The sequence below is a fragment of the Rhincodon typus genome, chromosome 11, assembly GCF_021869965.1.
Source record: "Rhincodon typus isolate 14 chromosome 11, sRhiTyp1.1, whole genome shotgun sequence".
Classification (NCBI taxonomy): Eukaryota; Metazoa; Chordata; class Chondrichthyes; order Orectolobiformes; family Rhincodontidae; genus Rhincodon; species Rhincodon typus.
In genome coordinates, this window is record NC_063342.1 from 23,772,329 (window position 1) to 23,799,096 (window position 26,768).

Consider the following 26,768-nt stretch of genomic DNA (forward strand, 5'->3'; position numbering starts at 1 on the left):
TGAGCATCAGTAGTGGTAGAGGGGATGTTTGTGGATTTAGTGCAAATCAAGCGGGCTGCTTTGCCCTGGATGGTATCAAGCACCAAACTCCTGTCTTGTAACGTCAGATGGTGGAAAGCTTTGAGGAGTCAAGCCAGGAGTTACTCATGCAGGATTCCTAGCCTCTGACCTGCTCTTGTAGCTTATTGCATTTAGATGTCTAATCCAGTTCAATTTCTGGTCAATGGTAACCCCAGACATGTTAATATCAGGGATTGAATGAATGTAATGCCATTGAATGTCAAAGGTTGATGGCTAGATTCTTTCTTGCTGGAAGTCATTGCCTGGCATTTGCATGACTCAAATATCACTGCCACTTTTCAACCCATGCCTGCCCAAGTCTTGCTGCATTTGAACATAGACTGCTTCAGTTTCTGAGGTGTTATGAATGGTGCTGAACATTGTGCAAACATCGGCAAACATCCCCACTTCTGACCTTATGATGGAGGAAAGATCATTGATGAAGTGGTGCTGGGCCTAAGGCACTGTGCTGAGGAACTCTTGCAGAGATGTCCTGGAGCTGAGATGACTGACCTTCAACCACCACAACCATCTTCCTGTGTGCCAGGCACGAGTCTAACCAGTGGAGTATTCTCCCCCGATACCTATTGATTCCAATTTTAACCAGGCTTCTCAACAGCACACTGGTCAAATGCAGCATTGATGTCAAATGCAGTTGCTCTCACCTCATCTCAGGAATTCAGCTCTTTAGTACAATTTAGAATCAAGACATTAATGAGGTCAGGAGCTCAGTGGCCAAAGCAGAAGTAGGCATCAGTGAGCAGGTTATTTTTTGATTATCAAGCCGATCAAGGGTTACGGGGAGAAAGCAGGAGAATGGGGTTGAGCAACTTATCAGTCATGATTGAATGGCAGAGCAGACTCAGTGGGCCGAATGGCCTAATTTCTGCTCCTATGTCTTATAGTCTTATTGCTGAGCATTTGTTGCTTGATAGCACTGTTGATGACACCTTCTATCACTTTATTGATGATCGTGAGTGGACTGATGGGGCGGTAATTAGCTGCTTTTTGTGGACAGGACCTCGCTGGGCAATTTTCCACATTGTGAGGTGGATGCCAATGTTTGACTGTGCTGGAAGAGCTTGGCTAGGGGCATGGCAAGTTCTAGAGTATATGTTTTCAGTAACATTGCCGGAATGTTGTCAGGGCCCACAGCCTTGCAAAATCCAGTGCTCCAGCATATCAAATGATATCTATCATGTGAAGTGAATCAAATTGGCTGAAGCGTGGCATCTGTGGTGTTGTGGATATCTTGAGGAGACCTGGCCTTGTGACCTCCCCCCCTCCCACCCCCCGCCTGATTAAACACATCCCTCAGAGATTAGGCAGGGCCAGATTGCGAGGGCAAAGAGACAGAATTGTGGGGAACCAAGTTAAAAGAACTTGTGACAACGCCATCAAGATGAAGATGGAAAAAACACAGACGGACCTGCGACTAGAATATTTTAAAAAGAAAAAGTAGGAGATCTAATTCTTGTAATTTAAGAAAAACAGAGGGTAAAAATACTTGTTTTAATCTGCAGTCAAACATTTATTTTTGCCAGCAGAGAAAGTTGTGGTGGACTGTGATAGCTCCCAGGTTCCCAAAATTATGTTTTGAATTGCAGTGATCTCCGGGTACTTTATCTGTTCTGAATGAAGGATATTGCTTCTTGCGTGCTTTCTAATGACATATACATGCACCTCACAGTGGAATACATCTGTACAGTGCTGACAATAGATTCTAGTGCACAATTTATGATGTTAGAATTCTGCTTTGTTGTACCAAAGTGCCTCGATATGCTGTCACCGGGGGTATATTTTCTAACCCTCTGCAACTGCATAACACATTTATACTGAATGTGTCTCTGCATTTTTTCAACACGGGGATTAACCAGGTGGGAAAACATACCTTATATTTATTAGTTGGTACATAGAAACAGTTCAAGCTGCTGAATATTAACTTCCACGATGGTTTCACATTGATAGATTGGAATTCTACTGGGATACCCAGGAGGAAATGACCTCTGTAGGTCAGCACAAAGACAGAGGCCTTTTCACCCCTGTCAAAAATGAGAACTTAAAAAAAAAGCACGTAATCCAGGAATACACTTAAAAGCAACTTTGACACAGAAGTGTTTTGCCACCCTACAATTATTTTCCCCAAGAACTTCAGACTAGGAAGGAATTACGTGAGAACCTATGTGTATTAACTCGTGTTACTAGATATGAATTATGCATACCCTATAGAATACATTGTTCATTGTTAACAATGCAAAGCTAGTATGCTTGAACAGTTTAAGTGCACATAGTTTTGTACACTGCGATAATTTTTAGTCCTGTGAACAATCTTTTCTTTCCTAATTTACATCGGGTATTTTTCTGTTTGCGAAAGTGTCCACTATAAGATGATGGTTAAACCAGTCTTCAGCGCTGGAAATTTGTTTGCATGTCTTCTTTGTTGCTTTCAATGACACAGAAATGCATGGCCGCCTGGCATTCCCATGCTCGACTTCCTCACCCAGCTTGACTCATTTACAACAGAGCACTTCACAGAAGATACTCACATCCTGATTGGACATTTCCCAGTAAGGCCTCTCTCCATATGACATCACCTCCCATAGAACAATCCCATAACTCCACACATCACTGGCTGAGGTGAATTTGCGGTAGGCAATGGCTTCTGGCGCTGTCCATCGGATGGGGATTTTTCCACCCTAGAAAAGAGTTTATTTAGAAATAGTGGTTATGCATGAGCAGTGCGTCTGATGACCATGCATGAAATGCAAAACTTGCTTGCAGGTCAAGCCCAGACATTTGAGTTAAAATTGCATTAATCAAAACCAGTCATAAACATGATGTGGGCTTTTTTTTGTCTGCTGCCTTAACCCTGCCATTAATCTGTTTGAGGGATTCGAAATGTATTTGTGGCCAGAATAAACAGCATGATTTCAATGTAATAGTTTGAAAGCAATTCTTCTCTTCATTTTCCATTCCACTAGGCTTATTACCACAAAAGCAAAACTTATAGATCTTAATTCTGCTATCACATGCAATTTGTAAACCCAGATTGGCAGTAATTCCTGACAGCTTGAAAAACAATGGAGGGGGCAAAAATATCACAACCCCATTTCCATATACCAAATATTGCAGATTCTCATTTTTCCCACACGGGTATTCAGTATAAACCTAAGTGTTTCCTCAAATGCTATTGGTTTCACAGTAAAGCTGTCTGTTGCACCCCTGTTAAAACAAGGCAAATCATGCAGCTGCAATCAAAATTGAGGGTTTCATTTCATGAGTCATGAATTCAAGTCTAAATTCTGAAGAACCCTCCCATCAGCTTGTCTCAGCTTGGTGAATTTTATTAGCTATCATTCTTGGTCTGCACCTTCCATCTTAAAGAAGAAACACATCAGTGGAGGACAGCAATAGAAAAATCAGAAAAATAAAGAGTGGGACAGGACTGACTGGCCAGAATTTATTCATTTGTTTTCAAAGTGAAGACGACATAATTATTAAGAGTAGAATTTAATTCGTCTCTAGAAATAGAAAACAAAGCTGGTGGAGGATGGAAGTAGATGGGAGTTAAAATTTAACTTCCTTGCAATGGGTCAAGTTTTTCAAACAAGTTGGGGAGCATTTCAGTGTCAAGAAATTCTTTCCCATTCATCTGCATATCATTAATATTCATTAAACGGAAACCCAAAATTTAGCTCTAACTTCCAGATGAAGATGTATGTTTCATAACAATTTAAAGGTGCTGCACACCAGATAGGTTTTTCTCAGTCTTTAGATCTGAGGCTGGTGAGGATTGGGTACTCAAATGGCACAAAGGTTGGTTTGTGAAGTGGGTGATGCAGCAAGGCACTCGCATGTTTGGAACTGGGGATGTCCAAATAGAGCCGGGCTCTGGCCTGCTTCTCAAAAGGAGACAGCTGAATAATGTGTGGTAGGTCTACAGTCAGAGAGGGGGTTTCAAGCTTGAAGCAGCTGGTCCATCTAGAGGGAGGGCAATTCAAGATTTCCAGAAGGAGGTTCGAAGAACACGGGAGGGCAAGACAATGGCAAACCAGTCAAAGGTGAGTCATGGAGTGTTTAAGATCACTGATACTCAATCAAATGTGATTGTCGGAGTTTGGAGAGTGACTGTCAGTAGGAGTCAGCTGATTCTATGAGGGTGAAGAGCAATGGGAGAAAGCTTCAGGATGACAGAGTGGAGGTGGGAGGCCACAGCTGTAGGATCAGACTGTGCTTTTCCATCAAGGTGGTTGCAAACTCAAGTTAAGCTGGCAGTGGATAAGGTTCTTGAGGGAGGTGGGCAGAGGAGTCCTGGGTATGGCTCATTGGAGGATTCTGCAATCCTACTGGTCAACTGCAGCGCTGGAGCCATTTTTGCTGTTGCTCACCCTTTCTGTGGACACTTTAGTCAAATGAGAAGATTTTCCATTTCCATTGGTTGCATTATCCACCATTCCCACGTCACCTGAAGAAGACCCTGCATTGCTGAAGTATGTTGATGCTTGTTGTTTAAATCCTAGCAGGGGGAGAAGAATGAATGGGGTCTGGAAAGATGTTCGCTATAGAAAAGATGGTGGCGTGGGGAGGGTTAACGTACAATAATTGTATACAGCGGTGCATGCTGTCATTCAGGAAACAATGGTGTGGTGGCCCTGCTGGAAAAATATCTTGCTCCAGGGTTTCTCCTACATCATTCACCTGCACAGATGTAATGCTTTGAGGGATGTGCCTTTCATCAGTTGTCCCAAACCCACAATTAAATGAGAGGTCATAGTTTTAAGATGAGGGGTAGCAGATTTAAAACAGAGGTGAGGATAAATTACTTCTCTCAAATGGTCATGAATCTGGGGAATTCATTGCCCCAGAGTGTGGTGGATGCTGGGACATTGAGTAAATTTAAGGAGGAGATACAGAGATGTTTAATTAGTAATGGGTTGAAGGAGTATGAAAAGTGGACAGAAAAGTGGAGTTGAGGCCAAGATGAGAACAGTCATGATTGTATTAAATGGTGTAGCACACTTGAGGGGCTGAATTGGTACTCATGCTCATAGTCTTATGGTATAGCAGGGGCAGGCACTTGTGCGCTTCCTTCACCCCCAAGGTATAATTGTAATAGACAGTAACGATTTACATTGCAATTGTAAGTGTGATGATTATTGACACTTGAAGTAAAGATGTACCCAATTCTGGTTCTGCTATTGGGAAATATACTCCTTTCCATTAAATTCTTCAATCCAGGCAACGTGTTTGCTGGTGATTACATGCGCTGAAAATGCTGGATCAAACCAAGTTAAATGGATTCAATTCATCCTAAACAGATCGAAGTCTATTTTAATATAACCCTCAAGAAGTCAACAGTGTGGTATCACAATCATTTTCAATTTGATTGGCACAAACTCATAATAAGACACTTGGTCATATTGGTTTTACTTAATTGTAAGCCCCAGTTTTGGCTGAGGCAGAGTTTTTTGAGCGGTGAGGAGGATGTCTGGTTGGGTCCTGTGCAGTTTTAATCTCACAGTGTATCTGTTGGATGGGAACATGCTGTGAACCAAAGAGATGATTAATTGACAAGATTCTTGATCAACAAATGAATCTGAAGGTATAAGAAGTAGGCAAGAAAATGGAGTCGAAACCACAATCAGATCAGTCATAATCTAATCAGATGACAGAACAGGATTAAGGAGCCAAATGGGTCACTCCTGCTCTTACATTCAATGTTTGTGCAATGGTATTTTCATCCAGGTGGAAGTATATCGGGAGGGTCCTGTTGGATAATTAGTTGTCTGTGTGAGGATGGGGTAGGAATGGAAGAGGAAACATCATGGAAATGGGCAGCATTCTGGCCTGATATGGCAGCCATCGCTGTACCTACCATCTGTGAACAATTTTTAAAGAGTTTTGAAAAATTGGCCAGGGCAGATTGACAGCTGGAAGCCAAGGCAGAGTAGAAAAATGGTAGTCGTATTGAAACTTAATGGATGCACAATTGATTTTTCTCAAAACTTCCACTCTTGAGAAAGTACATAAAATGTTTTGAATGCTGCCAACCCTGTTGCCGACAGACTGGAGCTGTTCAGCTTTACACAGCATCCAGAGACCACACACCCCTTTGAAACTTTTGAGACATTAGACGGCAAGTTCTTAACGAGGTCTTTAATTCTATAAAATGTGTCCAATTAACAATGCAGGCTACACACTTTCCCACCCTCCCTCCAACCCACGCAAAAGTTAATAGGTTCAGAAACAGAAGCAGCAGAATGGCACACAAGCCACTGGCACTATTGTTTCGATAACCCGCCTTTGTGCCAACCTAATTCGGTGTATGTAAATCCTGTCTCTGGTCTTGGCTGGCCTGACAGTTATTGAGAATGCACTGGGCATTCATTCGTGGGGCAGTATCATGACTTTTTATTCTGTCGTCCTGCTCCTGCCTGCCAGCTATACCCGAGAAGTGCCGAAAACCAAAATGTTTCAGAGCCCTAACGGCTGGACTGCTTTTTAAAAAGTGTACCCAATCAGTTATTCTGAAGTCTCCTGTCTTTTCTAATTGATAAACCCAAACGTCGGGCCAAAGCCAAAAGTGCTGCAAACTAAGGCAAAGAACATGATTCCTTTGTCTGCTGTTATAATGGGGCTATTAATCCGTTTATTTTGAAGGCATTTTCATTTTAATAGCATGCAAAGGATTTTCACATGGCATGCTGACATTAATATCCAATACAACTCAGCTTAAATCATAGAAAATAACTGGTTCAAAGTTGGGATTTAAAATCTGTAAACTGTTGGCTGCATCAGTGACTTGGGGGAGGTAGATTTTTGTGGATTTGTGGTCCTAGGGAAGAATGAGGTTGCATAATTAAATGTTGCTGGACCAAACACCTCAGCCTGATATTTCAGAGCAGGATCCTTTGCCAGCTCTCAACTGCAGAAGAATAAAATCACACAACAGCAAGAAAAACACAGCTGCACGTTAAATTGACTAAATCAATTTGAATATTTTACCGATCTGTTTGCTATTTATTTCTTCTGAAGCAGTATATATCTTTCTATTATTGCTCCTCAAAGGCTTTCAGCATAGTTTAAACAGAACCGTTATTTTACATGGTAATTTGATGGAAGGCAATATTCAAATCAGAATTTCATAATCAGCAGGTTGCTTCGCTTGTTATTGTTTTAACCCTTAGAGTGCAGGAGCAAAGAAATGATCTATTCATTAAGGCAAACATTTTTTAAAGCCATCCTTTCAGGCATTATTAGGTTTAAAGTCAAAATTATGCTAAGAATGGTGTTTGGATGTCTGGAGTAGATTTATCATTGTAATCTTAGCCCTTAGCTATAAAACCAAACGTTTAGAATAATTTCAATTCAAGTTAATTTTTTTAGAAAACACAATTTAAACATTTTCTATTTTCACTTTCCCCAATCTTTCTCCATTCGTTATTTGTTAACTTTGTTCTTTTTGTTCCTAATTTAACCTATTTTTCTAGCTGCTTTTGCTCACTCTTCCCCAAAATCATAATTTACGGTTGAAAACTTTCATTGTATTTAATAAGAGAAAAGCAAGTTTCTCCTAAGGAGTGATGTAATGGTAAGGAAATCACAGGACAAAGCAGATTGTAAACATAAGAACTGTGAGAATGGAATTTCATTAGAAGTAGCAGTGGATCACGCACATCTGCAATAACGATTCTTTAACACTTCTCAAGCAGCTAATGAGGCGCCTAACCACAATAAATGTCAAAACCTCTATAATCCAGCTGTGAAGTATGGATTGTTGAAGAATATGTTTGACTGGAAGGAAGTTAAAAAGAAACAATTTAGTGGCGATGTCCTGTAAATGGAGGTGAGCAAATAAGGGATTAATGCAAAAGTGTTTTTTTGGTGGAAGACGATAGCCTGGTGATATTCAAGCAGGAAACTTGGCAGTTCATCACAAGCAAGGTCAATACGATCTCATCAGAAGGAAGGAGGTCAATTAAAAAGGGCATGATTGTAATAAAGCATGTTGGAAATATGACTATCTTAGAAGTCAAGAATGTATAGATACAAAAGGTAAAGCAACAGCTGGGAAAAATAAACTCGTTATCCATTTGTAAGGACGCAGTAAGTAAATTGTTGGAAGCCAAAAAAAGCGAGATTTTGCTGTTATAAGACAGCAGGTAATGGACTACACATTGGTCAAGCCTCAATGACTGAATCTCCATTACTTGATAGTTTCAAAATAAAGATTATGATGTAACTGACTCCCATAGGTGAATCCTCAGAAATGACAACACTTCGGAGATTAGGAATTGTTTAGAACTGTCAAGATTAAATTAGAGGGTAGAGCTAATGGTCTGTACTATGTTAAACATCTTTTTAGTGTGTAAAACTTAGTACAATGATGATGTATCACATCAAAACACAAACACTATTGATAGACAAGTTTAAAAAGTACAAAATTCAAATGGACAATCATGCTTCGAATATAAATAAGCAATCAAAGAGAAATATCCCATGAACACCTATCATCCCCATTCCTATTTGAAAAGAACTAGAAATACAAATCTTCGAAATGGAGCACCTTATGATGAACTAGAGAGTGAGGCACCAACATTATTAAGAAAAGAGAAATAAGAGTGACACGTTAGTGAGTTGCTACTTAGTAGAGAGGAGAATCTAATCTATTCAGTGCTCCTACAAAATTGCATGAGGCTGCTTTGAACTGGCTGCTAATGTAGAAATAGATTCTTATTGGCCAGTCACTGATTTCGTACTCAGACTGGGTGTCACATTTTGTCGAGGGTCAATATTATAACATGGGATTCAAAACACCAATGTCATAATTACATGATGTCCTGAGCTTACACTTGTATGCAACAATATCTTTTCAGCCTTTAAATATTGCAATAGATAGTCAGCTGCATCACTTTTTTCAAAGACTTTAACACATTTAGCTCTTCAGGCTTTATTCACATAGTTCTATGATAAATCTTATTATGAATGTTTGACTGAGATCCAAATCACAAACAGATTCAGCTCAACAGGATTTGTTGCCATGACTATCAATGGGACAGTCATTGTTGAGGTTGACAGCTTTATGAGCTCCTAGGAGATTTATTTTTTTGAAGGTTCTTTTTTTAACGGACGCTTGTTTCTTTGAACAGTTTTATGGCCACAGGAGGATTAAAGCTTTTTTCAGGTAGAGTTAAAGGATTATATCTTTGTTTGACAGGTTTATGATCTCCTAAGATAATTGAAATTTCTTGGAAAGGTTTTGAACCGATGTTTCTTCATTTTGATAGCTTTGTGAATATCTCCAATATTATTTAATCTCTTCAGGATCCTAATTATTTTTGATTTCTGTTCATGGTGGATACTAGGCACATGAAATGGGAGAATATGAAAAGAATGTGGGAAAGGGTGAGTGGCAAAGAGGTGTGCTGGCTAGATGCTTAACATTCATGGACAGGATTGGTCTAATATCTTCATAAAAGCTTGCAGACTGACCAACCCACTTGTCTCAGTGACCTCTAACCTCCATTCCCAACTTAGGCCTGCTCTGGGAGCTGGCAGGTCTAACTCCAGGCTGTTTTTACACCCCCAGAAACATGAAGCCAAGTGTGGGCAGGTATTGCCAGGCAAAAGGTAAGAATATAAAATTTCCTCAGTCACAATTCCCACCTTAAAGTGGAAAATCTGATTCTATGACTCTATAGAGAGGGAAGACAATCTGGATGTCTGCCTGCCATTAAGAAAGTTGTCCGGTGATGTGAATGTGTCAAAGATTGTTCCCAATGTAGCTCGTGCATTTTTCCTGGTCACCCATAACCCTTTACACATTTCCAGACCTGCCCAAACGGGCTTGCCAATCCACCACGAACAATATAACGCCCAAATGTTTATATAAAATCAAAATACTGTGGGTGCTGGACTTCTGAAATAAAATCAGAAAGTGCTGGAGAAATTCAGCATGTGTGGAGAGAGAAACCAAGTTATCATTTCAAGTCCAGTATGATTTCTTCAGAAATGAAAGAAACTGGGAAATACTTATAGCTATTTTCTAGTGAATTCCTGGTTAGTCCACAGCTCCTCATGCACTGCTCCTCCACTGTGCCCAGAACTATTGGTCTTGTACATCCATTACCTTCTGTGCACAAAATAAAGCCATCCTCCCCTCCTCCTGCTTCATTGTTCAAGCTCTCAAACAGTAAACTTCTTTATACTATTTAATTATTTCACTGCTCTGGTGATTTTAGGAACATTTCTCTGCTTAGGGTCTAACCTATCTTTGGTCAGATATGCAACTAAAAAGCTCACACTTTGGCACGAGTTTTATAACTATGGAATATCAAATAAGCATATCATTATAAGTTTAATGATGCTTTTAGTAAGTTGGCCTTACTTTTTCACTGCCTTTCAAACCTTGGATAGTCAGAGGCTTTTTTCCAGATTAGAAAGGTCTCTTCCAACAGGGCACAGGTTCAAAGTGAGAGGGGGTAAGTTTAAGGTAGAAGTATAGGGAAATTTTTTTACACAAAGGATGTGGGTGCCTGGAACGCACTGCCAGTGGAGGTGATGGAAGCTTGCATGTTAGCAATGTTTAATGCATATCTTGATAGCCCCATGAATGGGAGGCAAACAGAGGGATAGAAACCACTTGTGGGCAGTAAGTAGCGAGTCTAAATAAGGATTAGGAAATGGTGCAGACTTGGTGGGTTGAAGGGCCTGTTCCTGTGCTGTGTGGTATTGTATTGTAATGTTAAAGGGCAGTATTGCTGATTGCAATTTTAAACAGGGCGATTCATTGAACATTGCTTTCTCTCACTGGTTTGTCAGTCGGATTTCAAACATTTTGTCAGTTGGATTAGAGAACGCAGTAACATATCATTATTATTTACTTGTTTTCTTTTCTGCTTTAATCTGGGTTCCCACCTTCCAATTCAGAAGCGAGAGAACCTTACACACAAAAAAAACAGGTTTCATTTCTTTAAAACTGGCTGTAATAGACTTTAATTCAGCTCATCAAAAGTGCAATAATCAGCCTGATTCGATCACATCAATAAAGAATTTACTTCTATCTTAAATTGTAAAAATATATTCACACCAAGAAGGGATGTTCACAGGTAAGTAAACTCATCAGTAGTCTAGACCTTAATGACACCTGGACAAGTAAAATCATCCATGTTAAGGAATGATCTTACTTAAGAGATAAAAATATATTTACACTGTTATTGTTATACTAATTAAAGAGGAAGGAACAATAAGGAGTCAACACTACAGAAATAAACTGAAGTGCTAATTATTAGCATCACCTTCATCAGCACAAACTACACTCCAGATGTCATTCTAATTCTATATAAAAATTTTGTTTCAGTGTAATTTTGTATTGTACTTTGATACTTTGAAATTCTCTCTTCAATTCTACAAACTGAACCTTCATTAAATAGCAGACAAAGATATTCTATTCTATTGGAATTAAATTATTTGTTGCCATTATCTCACTGTGATTTCAACACATGAATGGCATAGCACAAAGGTACAGCTAGTGGCAACTGTAGTTATAACAGACACCTTGAAAATGTGATCTTGCTGGCTGCTAAGAATATATAGAGATGTTTGTTAGTGTGAGGCAATTAACGCTTTCCTGTAGCCTATGTCCAAAAGGAGTGGTAATTGATAAATTGTGTTTAAATTACAAGTTGGAGCAGTCATGTGGCTTATCCAAAAGCTTTGAATCTTTTCACTTGCATTTTACAGCAGTTTGCGGTTATTTTATCATAAGGTTATCAATGACAGATGTACAATTAATGGATTTCAAATTCTGCCCTATACATGCATCATTTTCAACAATTGTCCATTGATGTTAAACATCAATATCAGGGCTTTAAATTTATTTTGATAATATCAAAATCACAGTATCTATTGTTCTCCTGACAGCTTTATCTGTTTTGTTGTAAAACTATGCTTCATAACCATTTTTTATAAATTTACTTACTGGAAACCAATAACTGAAGCAACATTCAAACAACTTGAAAATTGAAGTCAGAGATGGCTGAATATTTGCATCACTGCACCTATTACATTCCAACGCCATTGGATTTGAAGATAATAACACAAAGCACAATAGACAACTGCTGGTGCTTTACATGGAGTCAATTAGCAAATCTGGAATCCTGATCTGTATCATTCACTGAATGTTTTTGATACAGGCGACAGATTAGCTGTGCTAAATTCTCTTGACAATAATGACCTACCTCTGTTATGCTTACACTGCACATCTTGTATAAACATGTGGCAAATTCTGTTCAGCATTTTGTCTGAAAGCCTGTATAATGCTTTAAAGAGACTTCCCTGCAAGTCAAAAACCACTTTCAGGAAGATTCTACTTAAACACTAGATATTTATAAATAGAATCATAGAATCCCTGTAGTGTGGAAGCAGGCCGTTTGGCTCATCAAATCAACACTGCCCCTTCCAAAGAGCATCCACCCTGACCCACTATCCCCTGTAACCCTGCATTTACCATGGCTAACCCACCTAGTCAGCATGTCCTTGGACTCTATGGGCAATTTGGCATGGACTGTGGGAGGAAAACGAGGGCACTCGGATGAAACCCACACAGACACAGGGAGAACGTACAAACTCCACGCAGATGGTCACCTGAGGCTGGAATTGAACCCAGGTCCCTGGCGCTGTGAGGCAGCAGTGCTAACCACTGAGCCGCCATACTGCCCTACCTTTTAAGAGATTTTGCCGAATCAACATTGCATATTTGAAGAATGTTCTTCAAATAGGCTGTATTCAATAAAGTGCATCAATTCTATGAATAGCTTTACAAAAAAATTGACTGTGAGCTGTTGTAAATTTGTGATTTGAAGAACATTCCTTCTGCAGTTATCCACCGTGAGGAGGTGTAAAACAAGAATGACAACTGCTACTGGCAATGTTCTAGCTTAATGTGTTTGTAAATAGTCCTCTGACTTCATTTCACCCAGGTAATAGTTTTACTCAAACAATGGATGAAAATAAAGTCCCACAGACATATTAGGCTGAATTTTCCCAGCCCTGGGAGGCAGGTGAGAAGAAAGCACAGGAGGTAATGTCTAAAAATTGCAGGTCAACTCAACTTCCCCTCCACATTTCCACCTCCAAATAACCATGATCATCCTGGAGAAGGATGCAAGCAATTTGAGGGACTGATTGCTACTACTGGAATCTACCAGAGGTTAGTTGTCTGCAGACTCTCCCCAAAATCCACATTTCCCATTGAGGCCAAATCTCAACAAGTATCTTGAGGTTGTCTCCCACAGGCAGCTGGAATAAGTAATACCTTTTATAGATCCAAAATTGCTACAAAAACTGAGCAGGTCTGGCAGCATCTGTAGAGAGAAAGCAGAGCTAACATTTCAGGGTCCAGTGACCCTTGTTTTTCTCTGCTTTCTCTCCACAGATGCTGCCAGACCTGCTGAGTTTTTCCAGCAATTTCTGTTTTTATTTCTGATTCCCAGCATCTGCAGTTCATTATTTTTTCTTTCCCTCCTCTAAATCCACCCATTCCATAGCTTGGAGTATCAGATGGTCACAGCCCATCAATCAGCAAAGGGTGGAGTCATGGTCCTTCTTCATTTTTAAATTTCCAGAAAGCAATTCCACTTTCTCCAGATCTACAGGCCTCCAGGACTCAAGCTCTCATCAAGAATCTTCCCAGGAATTTGATGACAAAGGCAGAGCAGGCCTTTAAACAAGTTACTTTTGGGAAGCTCATGCAGGTTGTAGATACCATTGGGGTTAGTGCCACAAACTGTTCCAATACCTGGGCAATCCTATAAATCACCCTCCCATCTCTCCACCTGCATTGAGTCCTATTGGGGGAATTCCAAACTTCTAGGATCACTTGCTGAATCAGTGCTAATAATGTTAATATTACAGATTAAGATTAATTATTTCAGTTATAGTGTGCAATGAGGTGTAATTGTGACATGGATTTAGCAGAGTTGGCAAAGCAAAGCAATGTTCATTAACTTGAGATCTGATGAAGGGCCTGTATTTTCTTCATCCAGATAACAGCTACAAGACAATGCTAGCCGGTGAATTTAATAAAGTTCAAGTGATTTTCTCAGATTACCATTCATGTCTGAACTTTATCCTGGATAACACAAGAGACTAATTGGTGGTTCAGTATTATGAATCATGTAAACTGTGCCTGGCCTCAAGGTGAAGCACCAAAAGACTTGGAGAATATTATAATTCCTCATGAAAGTGAAGGAGGGTAGTATGACTTTATAACCTGCACAGATTGAATGAATATGTTCATAAAGGAATTAATTGCTTTGGAATTTGTAATCCATGCTGTCCCGTACACTAGGAAATACACATAATATAATGAATTTATAAAGTATTACCTTTGTGTCTTTAGTAAACAGGTTATATGTTATGAAACCAATTACCTTTTGAACAGCTAAATTCCAAATAATGAAGAACTGATCTGACAATAATGCACATTTGTGGTAGGTAATTAAATGGGGCCAGTACAGCAATAACATTGTAAGAATTAGGAGTGGTATGGTATAATAGGATCTAACCTGTTATTGTGAAGCAAACCTATACCTTCTATGGCGGCATTATACAATGAAGGAAATATTGACACTGAGGAATGAACATAGATTCATGGTCCAACAACTAATATATGATTTAATTTAAATTTGGCAGCAGTGGCAGGAAAACGAGGAAATGAATCACACTAATTCACACTTCTCCAGGTCTGACTCTGAGGGAAGAATTTCCCACTGCATCAGAATTGTTGAGGGCATAATTATTGCAATAGAGGGGTGAACCATTTAATATTGCACCAGAACCTTAATAAATGAAGACTGGTTTCAGTGTTGTTAAGACAGCATTACTGGTACAGAACTCATCTTTTGATTGACAAGCTTAAGCACAGAGTCAGTTCAATCATGAGATGCTCATCGAAGCCTGCAAAGCAAATTCAGAAATTGTGTTGAATTATGCTAAGTTTGGGTTTTCAAAGCTATGTAGAGTAAGGAAAAATTGCAGATCTTAGAAATGTGCCAATCACATTCACTTGTCAATCATATCATCTAGGCCGGTAGCTCAGGGCACGACTGAGGGAGTGTTGCATTGACAAAGATGCTGGCTTTCAGAAATTAAAGCATTGTCTACCCTTTCAGGTGGATGGGAAAGATCCTGGGGCACTGTTCAAAGGATATCAAGGAAGCTCCTCTTAGCACTGTGTTAACAGTTATCCGTCACCAAAAATTTAAAACAGGTGAGCTGGCCATTAATTATTTCCATTTGTGGGAACTTACTGTGCACAGATTGGCCACTGTCTTTCCTACATTACAATAGTAATTATTTCTCAAATGTGTTTCATTGGATTTAAATGCATGCAAGTCTGTTTTATTTTTTTTTTTAATCACTGAGAAAGAATGCAAAGTCAAAGCCGGTAAGTCGCCATTTGATGCAGTGAGGATGAAGAGACCACAATGTATTTGTAGCTTAAAAGGATGGGCAGAAGAAAGCCAAGGAAGCATGAACCATAGTGATATCAACAGAGGCTGGCAGGTGAGGTTACAACATACAGACTGGAGATGGGTTAGGACTGGAGGTGAGAGAGTGCTTATACAAGGAAGATATGCTTTTTCTGTACCTAGTCTTAAGTGTTATTTTGTTTTTGCAGCTCACTTGACATCTTGTCTTCTACAGTAGCAGCATAGATCATAAACAGTATCTTTTAGGACTACATTGCTCAAATAAACCATCAGCTTCCATCTGCTGTGTCTTAATTACTTATCCAGATATAAAATATTACACTTATTCACAAGAAGCGAGAATCGATGGCATGATCTGGGAAGAAGGATGGTTTCTTACTCTTGTGGTGTATGCAGCTTCAGGGTCATCTTCAAGAACTCTGGAGAGTCCAAAGTCAGACACTTTGCACACCAAGTTACTGTTGACAAGGATATTGCGAGCAGCCAGGTCCCGATGCACATATCCCATGTCGGACAGGTACTTCATACCAGAAGCTATCCCCCGAAGCATGCCGACAAGCTGGATGACTGTGAACTGGGCATCATGTTTCTGAAAGAAAATGGACAAAGATTTCAAGTAAAGTTTGAAGCCTACGTTTTGGATGTTTATTGGAGTTGCTGCATGTGTCGATTTACTGGTGGCTTACCCTGAGAAAACTGTCCAAAGAACCATTCTCCATGTACTCAGTAACAATCATGACAGGTTTACCTAAAAGAAAGAAAAGTCACATATGAAAACAAAACATAGCATGACGTAGGCAAACGGTAAAGTCATCATAGTCTTGCTAGACCATGGGGCTGTTCTCTCACTGTAGGGAGATAACTGGTGGTCACCACACCTCATGTGAAAGGAGAGGCTGATAAGGAGAATTCTTCATAGTAACCTCATTATACACTGGAATTTAAAAAAAAAATCCTGTTTAAGGTCTGTATTGATTGCATAGTTGTCATTACTGTGGCTTTAATGATAATAGTAAATAACCACATAGACAGTTATGTCTGGTATATTTGAAAAGAAAAGGCAAATAAAAGAAAAAGAAAGACAAATGGCAAGGAGTTCCAAAGATTCAGATTCATTAGAGAAGAATTCTTCCTCATCTCACTCTTAAATTGGCACCCCTGTATTCTGAGACTATGCCTTCTTGTTCTAAACTCTCCCATGAGGGGGAACATCCTCTCAACATTTGTCCTGTCTTCCCCTGAAGAATCTTATAAGTTTCAATGAGATCTCATCTAAACTCCAATGAATAGAGTCTGAACACATTTAACCTTTGTTTTCAAGACAATCCCTTCAATCCTGGGATCATCCCAGTGAGCCTTTTCTGAACTGCCTCTAATGAAATAATATCTTTCCTTAAATGAGGACAACAAAACTGCTCACAGTACTTCAGATGCGGTCTCACCAGCACCTTGTGCTTTTTAGTAAGACTTCACTGCTCTTATGAAAGCACCGTCCTTGGCCAACAGGTTCTGGTGTGGGACAACAAGGTGCAGGGCTGGATGAACACAGCAGGCCAAGCAGCATCATAGGAGCTGCTGTGTTCATCCAGCCCTGCACCTTGTTGTCTCGGATTCTCCAGCATCTGCAGTTCCTACTATCTCAGGTTCTGGTGTGGGATGTGAACCCAAAATTTCTGACCCACATGTATAGGGATACTGCCATGCTATCACAAGATCTCCAATAGGAATCCAGGCAATACATCAAGACCTGAAAAAGTAAATCCACCTAAGTTTTGTGATTGAACAGCAAAGTATTAGTTTCTGAATTCTGAGACGACATTTCTTTGTCTCAAACAGATTTGCACTGATAATTGTAATATCAGTTCAGTTGGATATTGCAAACTGTATTCACAGTGCATTGTGACTTGCATACTGCACATGCAGTAGCAAGCTTTGTTAAAAATTCTGACAGCTTCTATTCCAAATTCTAACATTTCTTTAGAAGCCACAAGCAATTGTATTTGCTCACTACTTTTTCTAATAGAGGATACACGGAGAATAATAATGAATATTCTGGTCTTATTAAATTATGACCCTTACTTTTTGTAACCACTCCTTCAAGATGGATGATGTTTGGGTGGTCAAACTGTCCCATAATGCTTGCTTCACTCAGGAAATCCCGCCTTTGTTTCTCAGTGTATCCAACTTTAAGGGTTTTGATGGCAACCGAGATCTCTTTTTTTGAGGGTAGCTTCAGACGTCCACTGCACACTTCTCCAAATTCACCTGCAGCATCCAAAATTATTCTGTTTGTAGTTTCAAAATAACTCAACATTCCTTTCATTTTGCATCACATGTAAGAGTTAATCAAGTCAGGATTTAGTCTTGTTCCCTCAGATAATGGTTGTGTTTGGAAAAAGAAAATATGTTGATACCATTTCAAAACTTAAAGCAATCGAACATTAGGCTATTGATGGCACTCCTGCAGAGTGGCAACCGAAGCTCTGTTTGGGTAGCTAACGTAAACGAGATTGTGAACCATCATATAAGCCGTACCGATCTTTTTGAAAAAGCTCCCTCCTGCTATATAATTTACTGGCTGACTATAATGCAGCTGAAATGTTTGAATTGGAGGCCTTCTCTAAACATCAAATATATTCCTTTCTTCCTAGTGTATTCATGTCCCCAATTCCATCCCTGAGTACAGAACAAGTACACATCTATCCACTTTTTCAGCCAAAATTTCGGTCTTGGTGCTGAAGTGCATCAAGTGTGGGAAATCTGAAATGCCAGAGACTGTATAACTTAATTAATTTCTCCTTTGATGGCTGGTCAATCTGTGCCTACATGACATTGACATAACCTTCAATTGACTTTTATCAATAATGTGCAGCTATTCAATTATACCGCATGCAGAATTTAGTACCTGCACCAACAACTTTATCAATAGATATGGAGGAAGAATCCAGCTCTTTGGCAAACTCATGTACAGCTTGGCTGGGGTCTTCATATGTGTGTGGATCCACATATGTCCGTAGGCCTGGAAGTTTAACTGTTAACAGAGAATTTGAGAAATATCACACACACCAATGACATTAACATAACTTAGTAATACTCACAACACCACTGCTTTACAGATAATCACTGAAACTAGATACAATAAATGTTCACCATTCTCCCTACTGCCACAAACATTTCAGACACAGTGATGTCACTGAATTGTTTAAAACAAAAGGATTTCTTGTTCCAAATTTTTATTTTTACTTTTCTACTTCAACATGTTGTCATTCTTCAGCAAGTAAAGATTTGACTGCCATGGTCCACATGGGCTGTGCCAAAATCATTCCCTTACCTGTCTATCCAGTATACATATACATATGTCAAGAAACGAGCACTCTGTCATTTGAGAGACAATTGTTGGTGGTTTAATCTGAGGGTTACCATGTCTCAGATAAGGGGAGAGGCTCAGAAGGAGAGTCCTTCATGAAAACCTCAGCCGTGCAGAAACTGAACCCAAACTTTTGGCATCACTTTGCATTGCAAACCAGCCATCTCGCCAAATCAGCTAACCTGTTAGGGAGATATTCATTATTGTCTACAATGTTCTAGGTAGGCATCTATATCCTATTGCAACCAATCCACCAATCTGTCTGTTTCTTCCAATAATGCAGGGATGGTTGATGACTGGAAAATGAAGGCATTGTAATTGCTGCCAGACAGTAGGCTGATCTACTATCCTAAATGTCAGCGTGACAAGGAAAGACTGGGAAGTATTTCAGCTTTGAAAACAGGTGTGTGAAAGGTAGTTTTACAGGTGTCTGTACAGTAGTAACTGGAATGGGAAAACAAACTTAGAAATTTACTCTAAGCTAAGTTGCCATAGTTGGATATGTAGCATAAGTTCAAAATATTTCAAGATAAATAGATTACTGGGAAATTATTTTTCACACAAAGAGTAGGCAATATGTAGAATTGACTGGCAGTATAGGAATATAGGGAGGAAAGAGGATAAAAGGCTGGAATTATTTAAGAAATGAGTGGATGCCACCATAGAGAAATATGAGGTTTTTCTGGATGGATGGACTAAGAAGGCCTAAGAGCTATCCTGTAGATTTGATTTAGCCACACTATTATTTTATAGAGGTCTACAAAATAACCTATCTCACACATACTTTTAAAGCTAAAATATAAGCGAGTCTTTCCTTGTTGCATTAACCTCTTGCATCATGGAAGCCTGGCAGCAGTGACAATGTCATCCACCATGCCAAGGTTATGTGATGGAGTATACAGACTGATTAGTTGATTGTAAAAGAATCATAATAATCGTGTGATTGATTGACAATTTACGATTCCTACAAACTTGCACATGGAAAGCATGAGAGCTTTGTCTATTGATACACCTTTAATGGTGATGTTGGTGCTCTTTGTGAGTCTATGTGCTTTTACACAGACTACCATCTGTTAAAAGTGTTTTTCAGTCTTTTCCCGTTGTCTCCTTCCAAGAGGAAAAAAAGATGATCGTCTCCCAGATAAACAAATCTTCTGTTACAAAGTAATAGTCAACCGCAGACTAACTATTTCAGCATGTGGCATCAACAAAGGCCAGGAATGATCCAGATGAACAAAAAATCAGTGCTGAGCTTGTCTTCACAACTGTAGGCAGGGCTTTCTTTGCAATAAATATTATCGAGGTTAAGTTTGACGAAATGTGATATCTTTTGCAACATCAAAGGCAGATTTCTTCAGATAGGGTGTACCTGAGTCTGAGCACTGATTTGAACCTACAATAACATCGCTGTTATCACCTACACCACACTCCAACCCAATAGACCCTCAAAATTGTATGTACTATTGACTTCAACATGCAGTAAAAGTAGACAGGTGTAAAAGCTGTCAGAAATAACTTTGCCCTAAACTCCACCAAGTGGGCTAGATTGTAACCTGAGACAAAGTCAAGTGTTGCCAAACTAACTGTATTAATGTATGAACAAAATGTGTCATTGTTCTGTCTGCATGCACTTCTCTTCCTCTTCCAAATCCATTGGAAGCCTTTCTTGAATTGTATATGGTTAATTCCTGTCTGCACCATTTCTGTTGTATGAGTCTACATAAAAGGAAACGTTTGCAAAATATGTAGCGGCAAACAATAGGATAGGATAAAACTTCAAAGATTGTGCCAAAATAGCACAAAAGTTCTGGAAAAATTCAAACTCACACTGGAATAGCATGAGTGAACGGTCTGGGAATATACAATGTGGATTCTCCCTTATACCACTCTGTAAAGTAAACCAAAATAATATCACAAATGAGTATTGAAACAAATAGTCTAAATGTAATCAAGGTGAATGGGGCACGTATTGTGTCTTCAAGATATCAGTATTTGAATCCTTCGGGATCTTATATAACTTTGTTCAGGAAGATAAAAAACAGCCTTCATCTATTCCCTATGTAACTCATTTTATATATTCAGGATGTCCTTAAAGACTTCACAGTTTTGCTTATATTGTGGTGGAGACAACATTTATTTCTTTTTCAGAGCAAAATTCCACAAACTGCACTGATGTAAATGAGCTGCTGCCTGACTCATTGAGCCCTTAAATGTTATTAATTGTGAGCATTTGTAGTTCAATACTTACTGTGGCTATTTGGGTAATATATTCTTTTGTCATCAGAAATATGTTTTGATTTGTTATACCCACAGAATCTGCAAATATAAGCAAAAGAAAAATCAAATACTTGCAGTAATCAAATGTTTCCACGTTCTACAGCACTGAAAGCTAAGTTTAGTTTTACAGAACTGAATTTTACAGGTCCCTGCCACATGTGTTGCAGTGGTGGGGGATACTTAAAATATGATGAGTATCTCATCCTACACCCTTCAACTTAGTCCCCATATAATGACAGTTGGACACTGATCCCTTACCACTAGCGGTCCAATTGCCATTTGTAAATTGCAGTTCTAGCAGTGCTTGCTTCAGGATTCTGCCATCACTGAGGTTGATAGAGCAAGCAACCTATCAAACTGATAGGGCAGAACTTCCTCTCACCAACCTCAAGGCTGCATAGAGCATGTTATGGCTGCCAGAGGTATCATGAAACATTGGTTGGCGTGGCACTGACTTCTCTGTGAGGGACAGGGGGAAGTAAGGATGGGGTGGGGGATGTGAGAGGGGGTTTGGTGATTTGGTGGGAACGATTGTTCTCAATTCTCCTTGTGGTTTACCTTACAGTTTCTGCTGACTACTACCATCCCAACAGCCAACACCACTAACCCTGCATGGCCTCTGTGCTGCCTACTCATTGGACACCTCCCCAACTGCACCAAAAATAAACAGTTGTGCCACCCACTTTCATCTCCCATAATACCTTCCTCTTTCGCATTCCAGGAGGAAAATAGCCTAAAATAAGGCAAAGAAGAGTCAAGATGGGTGGTGAGCTTCCTGACATTCGGCTCCTCACCCTTTATGTGGAAAAGTTCCTGACGCTGATCACCCTGAGTGGCTGACTATGCTGTGTCCAAACCTCTGCACTGGTATCAGAGGCTGCCTTGATTAACTGTGCTGGGATGTCCTGACTCTTGACTCAGTTGAGGACTGCTAACAGCTCTGGCATATTTCCTGGCCTGTGTCTGTGTTAAATGGCTTGGCATGTGAGCATGGTTTCTCTCATTAAGGTGGCAAAAAGCAAAAAGGCAAGGCAATGAATGCAATGCGGAGATGCTGTAAGCATCCAGATAGGGTTAGAATTATTGACAGCATGTGAACAGGCTGGAAATGCAGCCTGATCCAGTACATCAGCTAAGTGCATGTTCCTGCTGTACTATTAGAATAAGAGATGTTGCAATAGCCTAAGGTGCAGCATTGTAGTTCAGAAGCATTTTGTAAGTGGATAGGAGATGTGCCATGAGGCTTATTAGAGGCTAGCATATGTCAGATGGCAAAATCAGGAACAAAAATAAAGTTGCTGGAAAAGTTCAGCAGGTCTGGCAGCATCTGTGAAGAAAAATCAGTTAACGTTTCGAGTCTGGTGACCCTTCCTCAGAACTTCAGAGGAAGGGTCACTGGACCCGAAATGTTAACTTTGTTTCTTCCTTCACAGATGCTGCCAGACCTACTGAGCTTTTCCAGCAACTTTGTTTTTGATCAAGACAGACCTTGTTGGTGTGAGTCTGTCATAAAATCTACCACGTTGCTTATGCTCCTATTAAATTCCACTCAATATAAACATTTCCATTAATATATCAATTTATGTGATTAAATCACATACAATGAAGCATGACCTGTCAACGTCAGCATCTTCCCTCAATTTCAAAGGAAACTATTTAATCCATGATGTGACAATGCTGTGGCTTTAAGAGCTTATTTTGTCCTGTGTTTTCTGAAGAGAAGCTGTAAGGCAGAGGTGTCAAGCATTCTACCAAAAACCATTAGAATAAACAGCTTCTGAAGCCTTGAGTTTTTTTAAAGTTGGAACAGTAGAGGCAGCCTGGCTGGGTGTGACCAGCTCTCACAGACCAGGTTTTCTAGTTTTATATTTTAGCTCTGAGCTTAGTTTTAAGCAGTTGCTGTTGTGGGCTTGAAGAAATAGAAGCTATCTTTTCCCTCTCTCAGTTACAGCTAGAAGCGAGGGTTTCTCTCCACTGAATTTTCCTTTTTGCCAAGGGGTGTGTTTATGGGATGTTACTTTATTGGAACAGTTAATTACTAATAGTTACTTTAACTATTGTTCTATTAAGTTTTCCAATGGACTTAAGTTATTCTAAGTTCTTCTTTCTTTTATTTGTATTTTGAATCTAGTGTTTAAAGAAATAGTGTCTTTGCTTAACATCAAGTAGTTTGACCAGTCACATTGTCTCTGGAACAAGCCTTAAAAATAAGAAAAAGTTATGGTGTAGACGACCTTCTTAAAATATTTTGAGGGGATCTGGTCTCGTCCATAACAATGACAAATCACCTTTGATAGGTGCACAGTAACGTTAGCTGAGAAGTGATCATTTTACCATAGAACATAATGTTCGACTAACCTCCCGATTATGATGTACATCACAACTGTGAGGAGCACGATAGCGACAGCTGCTGATATGGCGATCATAACAACCTGGCTATTCTCACCAGCAATGGAGAAGGCTGAAATAAAAAGAGAAAGAAACCTTGTTCTTTTCGGCAGAACAGAACAGAACATTCAGGGAGAACAGAAAGTATAACAAACACTGCACGAGTGACCAGCTGGAAATAAAAATGACCGGGTACATTTCATATCAAGGAGTTCAAATGATATCATAGAGCGCATAGTATGAACCATTGGCTGAGCCTCTATGATAACATTACAACACGGTCATCGTTCTGTGGGCTCACACTTTTCCAAGTGCACAGCCAACCTTATTGCTGATATTTTCCAGAAATGTCTTTGCAACTGATATTAAATTGACAGATCTTTAGCTACTGTGTTTCTCCCTCCCAGCCCATTTAACTCTTCAAGTGCTTATTATTTCAGAAAACTAACTTTCACTTACAGTCTGGACTGGTCTCAAATTCAAACTTGCGACTGGGGCTCCCATAACCGGCTGCGGTTCGGGCTTTGATCTGGAACAGGTAAATGGTCTCAGGTTTCAGTCCATTGATGGTGACATTGGTGCCCTTCGACCTCATGATAGTGTAACTGGTCTCCTGCTCCTGCTTCAAAAACAAATTTATGATTATTCAGTTCTTCTCTTTAAGATCTTCTACCATGAGGCACAATTCATTTCATCATCAAAAGTAGAATTTTATGCTTGAAACTGGATTTTGTTCATGTTTTCCTCCATTGCCAAAGTAGGTGATTCGTAACAAGCTATAGTTCCATGTGTAAAGGGTGGACATCGGGTGCTAATCTTCATGCATTAGTTATGTATATATTGAAGGTGAGAACTATTTATATGATACTCCTAACGTGGAAAACCATTCGGAAGCATTTCACCGAGGTACAATTTTTAAAAGAATTAATTTCTTGACAAACGTGAAACTGTGTACATTTGTGAAAGCTGCAGAGTTTGAGGAGGGATTTAAATGACAGTAGGGAAGCAGAGGCATGGAAGGGTCACGGAATGGCCAGGAAGGGGGCTAGTTGATTATGTGGCCAGGCAGACTCTGGGCTTGATCCAGCTTCACTCAGTGCTGTGCACGTGCAGTTCACCAGATATTTCTGAATAATGATCCAAGGCTCAAAGCCTGAATGAATTTTTCTTTTGAATGCCTTGTGTGTGTTGAGGCCAAATTGTAAAACCCCTGTCGTCAGGTATGCCAAAGCGATAAGAGACCTGGAAAGTAAACCAAGTGAGATGTCATGATGATGACATTGTCAGGCGATGGAATAGTGTAATAGTGATGTCAGTGGACTATTCATCCAGACAAATACGTTGGGAACAGGGTTCAAATTCCACCTTGGCAACTGGTGGAACTTAAATTCAATTAATTAGTCTGGAGTATAAAGTTACTGATGACCACAATTGATTGTCACAAAAACTCTTCTGGTTCACTTATGTGCTGTGGGAAAGGAAACCTGCTATCCTTACCCAGTCTAGCCTACATATGTGTCCAGCCTGCCAGGAATGTGGTTGACTCTTAATTGCCCTGGCAAGCCACTCAGTTCAAGGGCAATTAGGGATGCCCACACCTCAGGTAGGGATAAAAAGGAATTAATACACAAGGTAAATGAACTTTGATGTGGTGTATAACAATTATTTTTGTATTTGATTTTCAACATGCATTCTGACTATCCTTTTAAAAGAGTGATATTATTGACATTTAAAGTTGAACATTTCAGTGAAACTGAGAATGCAGGTTTTTCAATTGCTTGTGGAGGTGAAGTTAGACAAGTGCGGCTGTGAAAATGGCACCCTTGAGCAGCACTTCAGTTTTCCAATGTCTCCACGTTGCGCTGAAATTTTTAAAGGGAACGAGGTGAATTGGCAATCAGCATGCCATCAAATAACTTCCCGCTAAGTTTATTGAAAAACTTGTTCCCAGGCTGGAGAGGAGGTCAGAATTAAATTTTCGCATTACTAACAGGAGGAGAGAAAAGGTCTGGAACACATTCACGTGGAGCCATTATTAATTGTGGTTACTGATGAAAACCCTTGTACAAAAATGGATAATCAAGATGTAGTTCTCCACTAAGTTGCACTACTTGAACCAAGTGGCTTGAACCAAAAACAGAAATTGCTGGTGAAACTCAGCACATCCGGCCGCATCTGTGGGAGAGTTAACGTTTCAAGTCTGGTGACTGTTCATCAGGACTGTGGCTTGAATACATGAGGAATGAATTTTTGAAAGCTTGAATGGACAGCTGGTCTTCCGCTGTCCTCCCTGTTTGATTTCTACAGGAAACAGCAACCCAGTAAAGACTGCCATTTCCCTTTTAAAATCGTCCTCTAGAAGTATTTTAAGTATCTTCACCACCCCCACTGCCTCTAATTGGGCATTGAACCCACCTCTGTGCCAATTAGAGCATTTTTCACTGAAAATTTCATCAAGTGATTGATGTGGTATAGGGTCAGGACCTGGAAATGATGCTGCTGTCAACTTCCTGCACTGAAATCTCAGGCCCTGGAATCAGTAATTTAGCTGGTGAAGAAATTTTAAGGAAATTGAGCTTCTCCTCCAGCAAGGACAGACTTTGAAGTGACTTAAGTAAAGCTAAGTACATTATAATAGTGCAAACCCTTAAATTACAACAGTGAATACATTTTTTTGACAATACTTCACAGACTGTAAAATGTTTTTGGATGTTCTGGGGATGGAAAAAGTCATACATAATATGTTTACATTCTATACTATATATACAATTATCACATACATTTTGTTCTTTACTTGCAGCCAGTTGAACTTATGGACAAACAACCATGCGAACAAGGAACGAAAGTAGGTCTTTCAGCCCTTCAAACTGCCTGAGAAAGGATCACCGGAGCCAAAATGTTAACTCTGACTTCTCTTCACAGATGCTGCCAGACCTGCTGAGCTTTTCCAGTAACTCATTTTTTTGTTGTTGCAGCCCTTCAATCCTGTTTCACCATTTAAAAATATCATGATTGATCTGAGTTTAACGTCAGCTATACATTCCTGCAATTTCCCAATAACCTGTCATCCCCATTGGTCATCAAGAATCTATCTAGCTCTGCCTTAAAACTAAAAGCTGGCTCAACTATGAGCCAATTGATTATATTCTTTACAGTTGTTTCTAGGATTGCGTAAGTTTTCA

At 39.6% G+C, this 26,768-nt stretch overlaps 1 protein-coding gene across 2 annotated transcripts in view; it reads right to left on the minus strand.

Annotated features, from left to right (window-relative positions):
• The window catches only part of epha3 (eph receptor A3), a 236,833-nt gene that overhangs the window by 30,603 nt on the left and 179,462 nt on the right, over positions 1–26,768 (minus strand). Inside the window, exons 7-14 of one of the 2 annotated variants that reach the window (XM_048603132.1) lie at positions 24,046–24,208; positions 23,557–23,659; positions 21,170–21,237; positions 18,460–18,585; positions 17,634–17,819; positions 16,241–16,302; positions 15,934–16,143; positions 2,607–2,756 (exon numbers count right to left, since the gene is read on the minus strand). In XM_048603132.1, coding sequence (XP_048459089.1) covers positions 2,607–2,756; positions 15,934–16,143; positions 16,241–16,302; positions 17,634–17,819; positions 18,460–18,585; positions 21,170–21,237; positions 23,557–23,659; positions 24,046–24,208 — 1,068 coding nt within the window. The remainder of the gene's footprint in view (positions 1–2,606; positions 2,757–15,933; positions 16,144–16,240; positions 16,303–17,633; positions 17,820–18,459; positions 18,586–21,169; positions 21,238–23,556; positions 23,660–24,045; positions 24,209–26,768) is intronic. The other variant, XM_048603133.1, reaches the window with a different exon arrangement.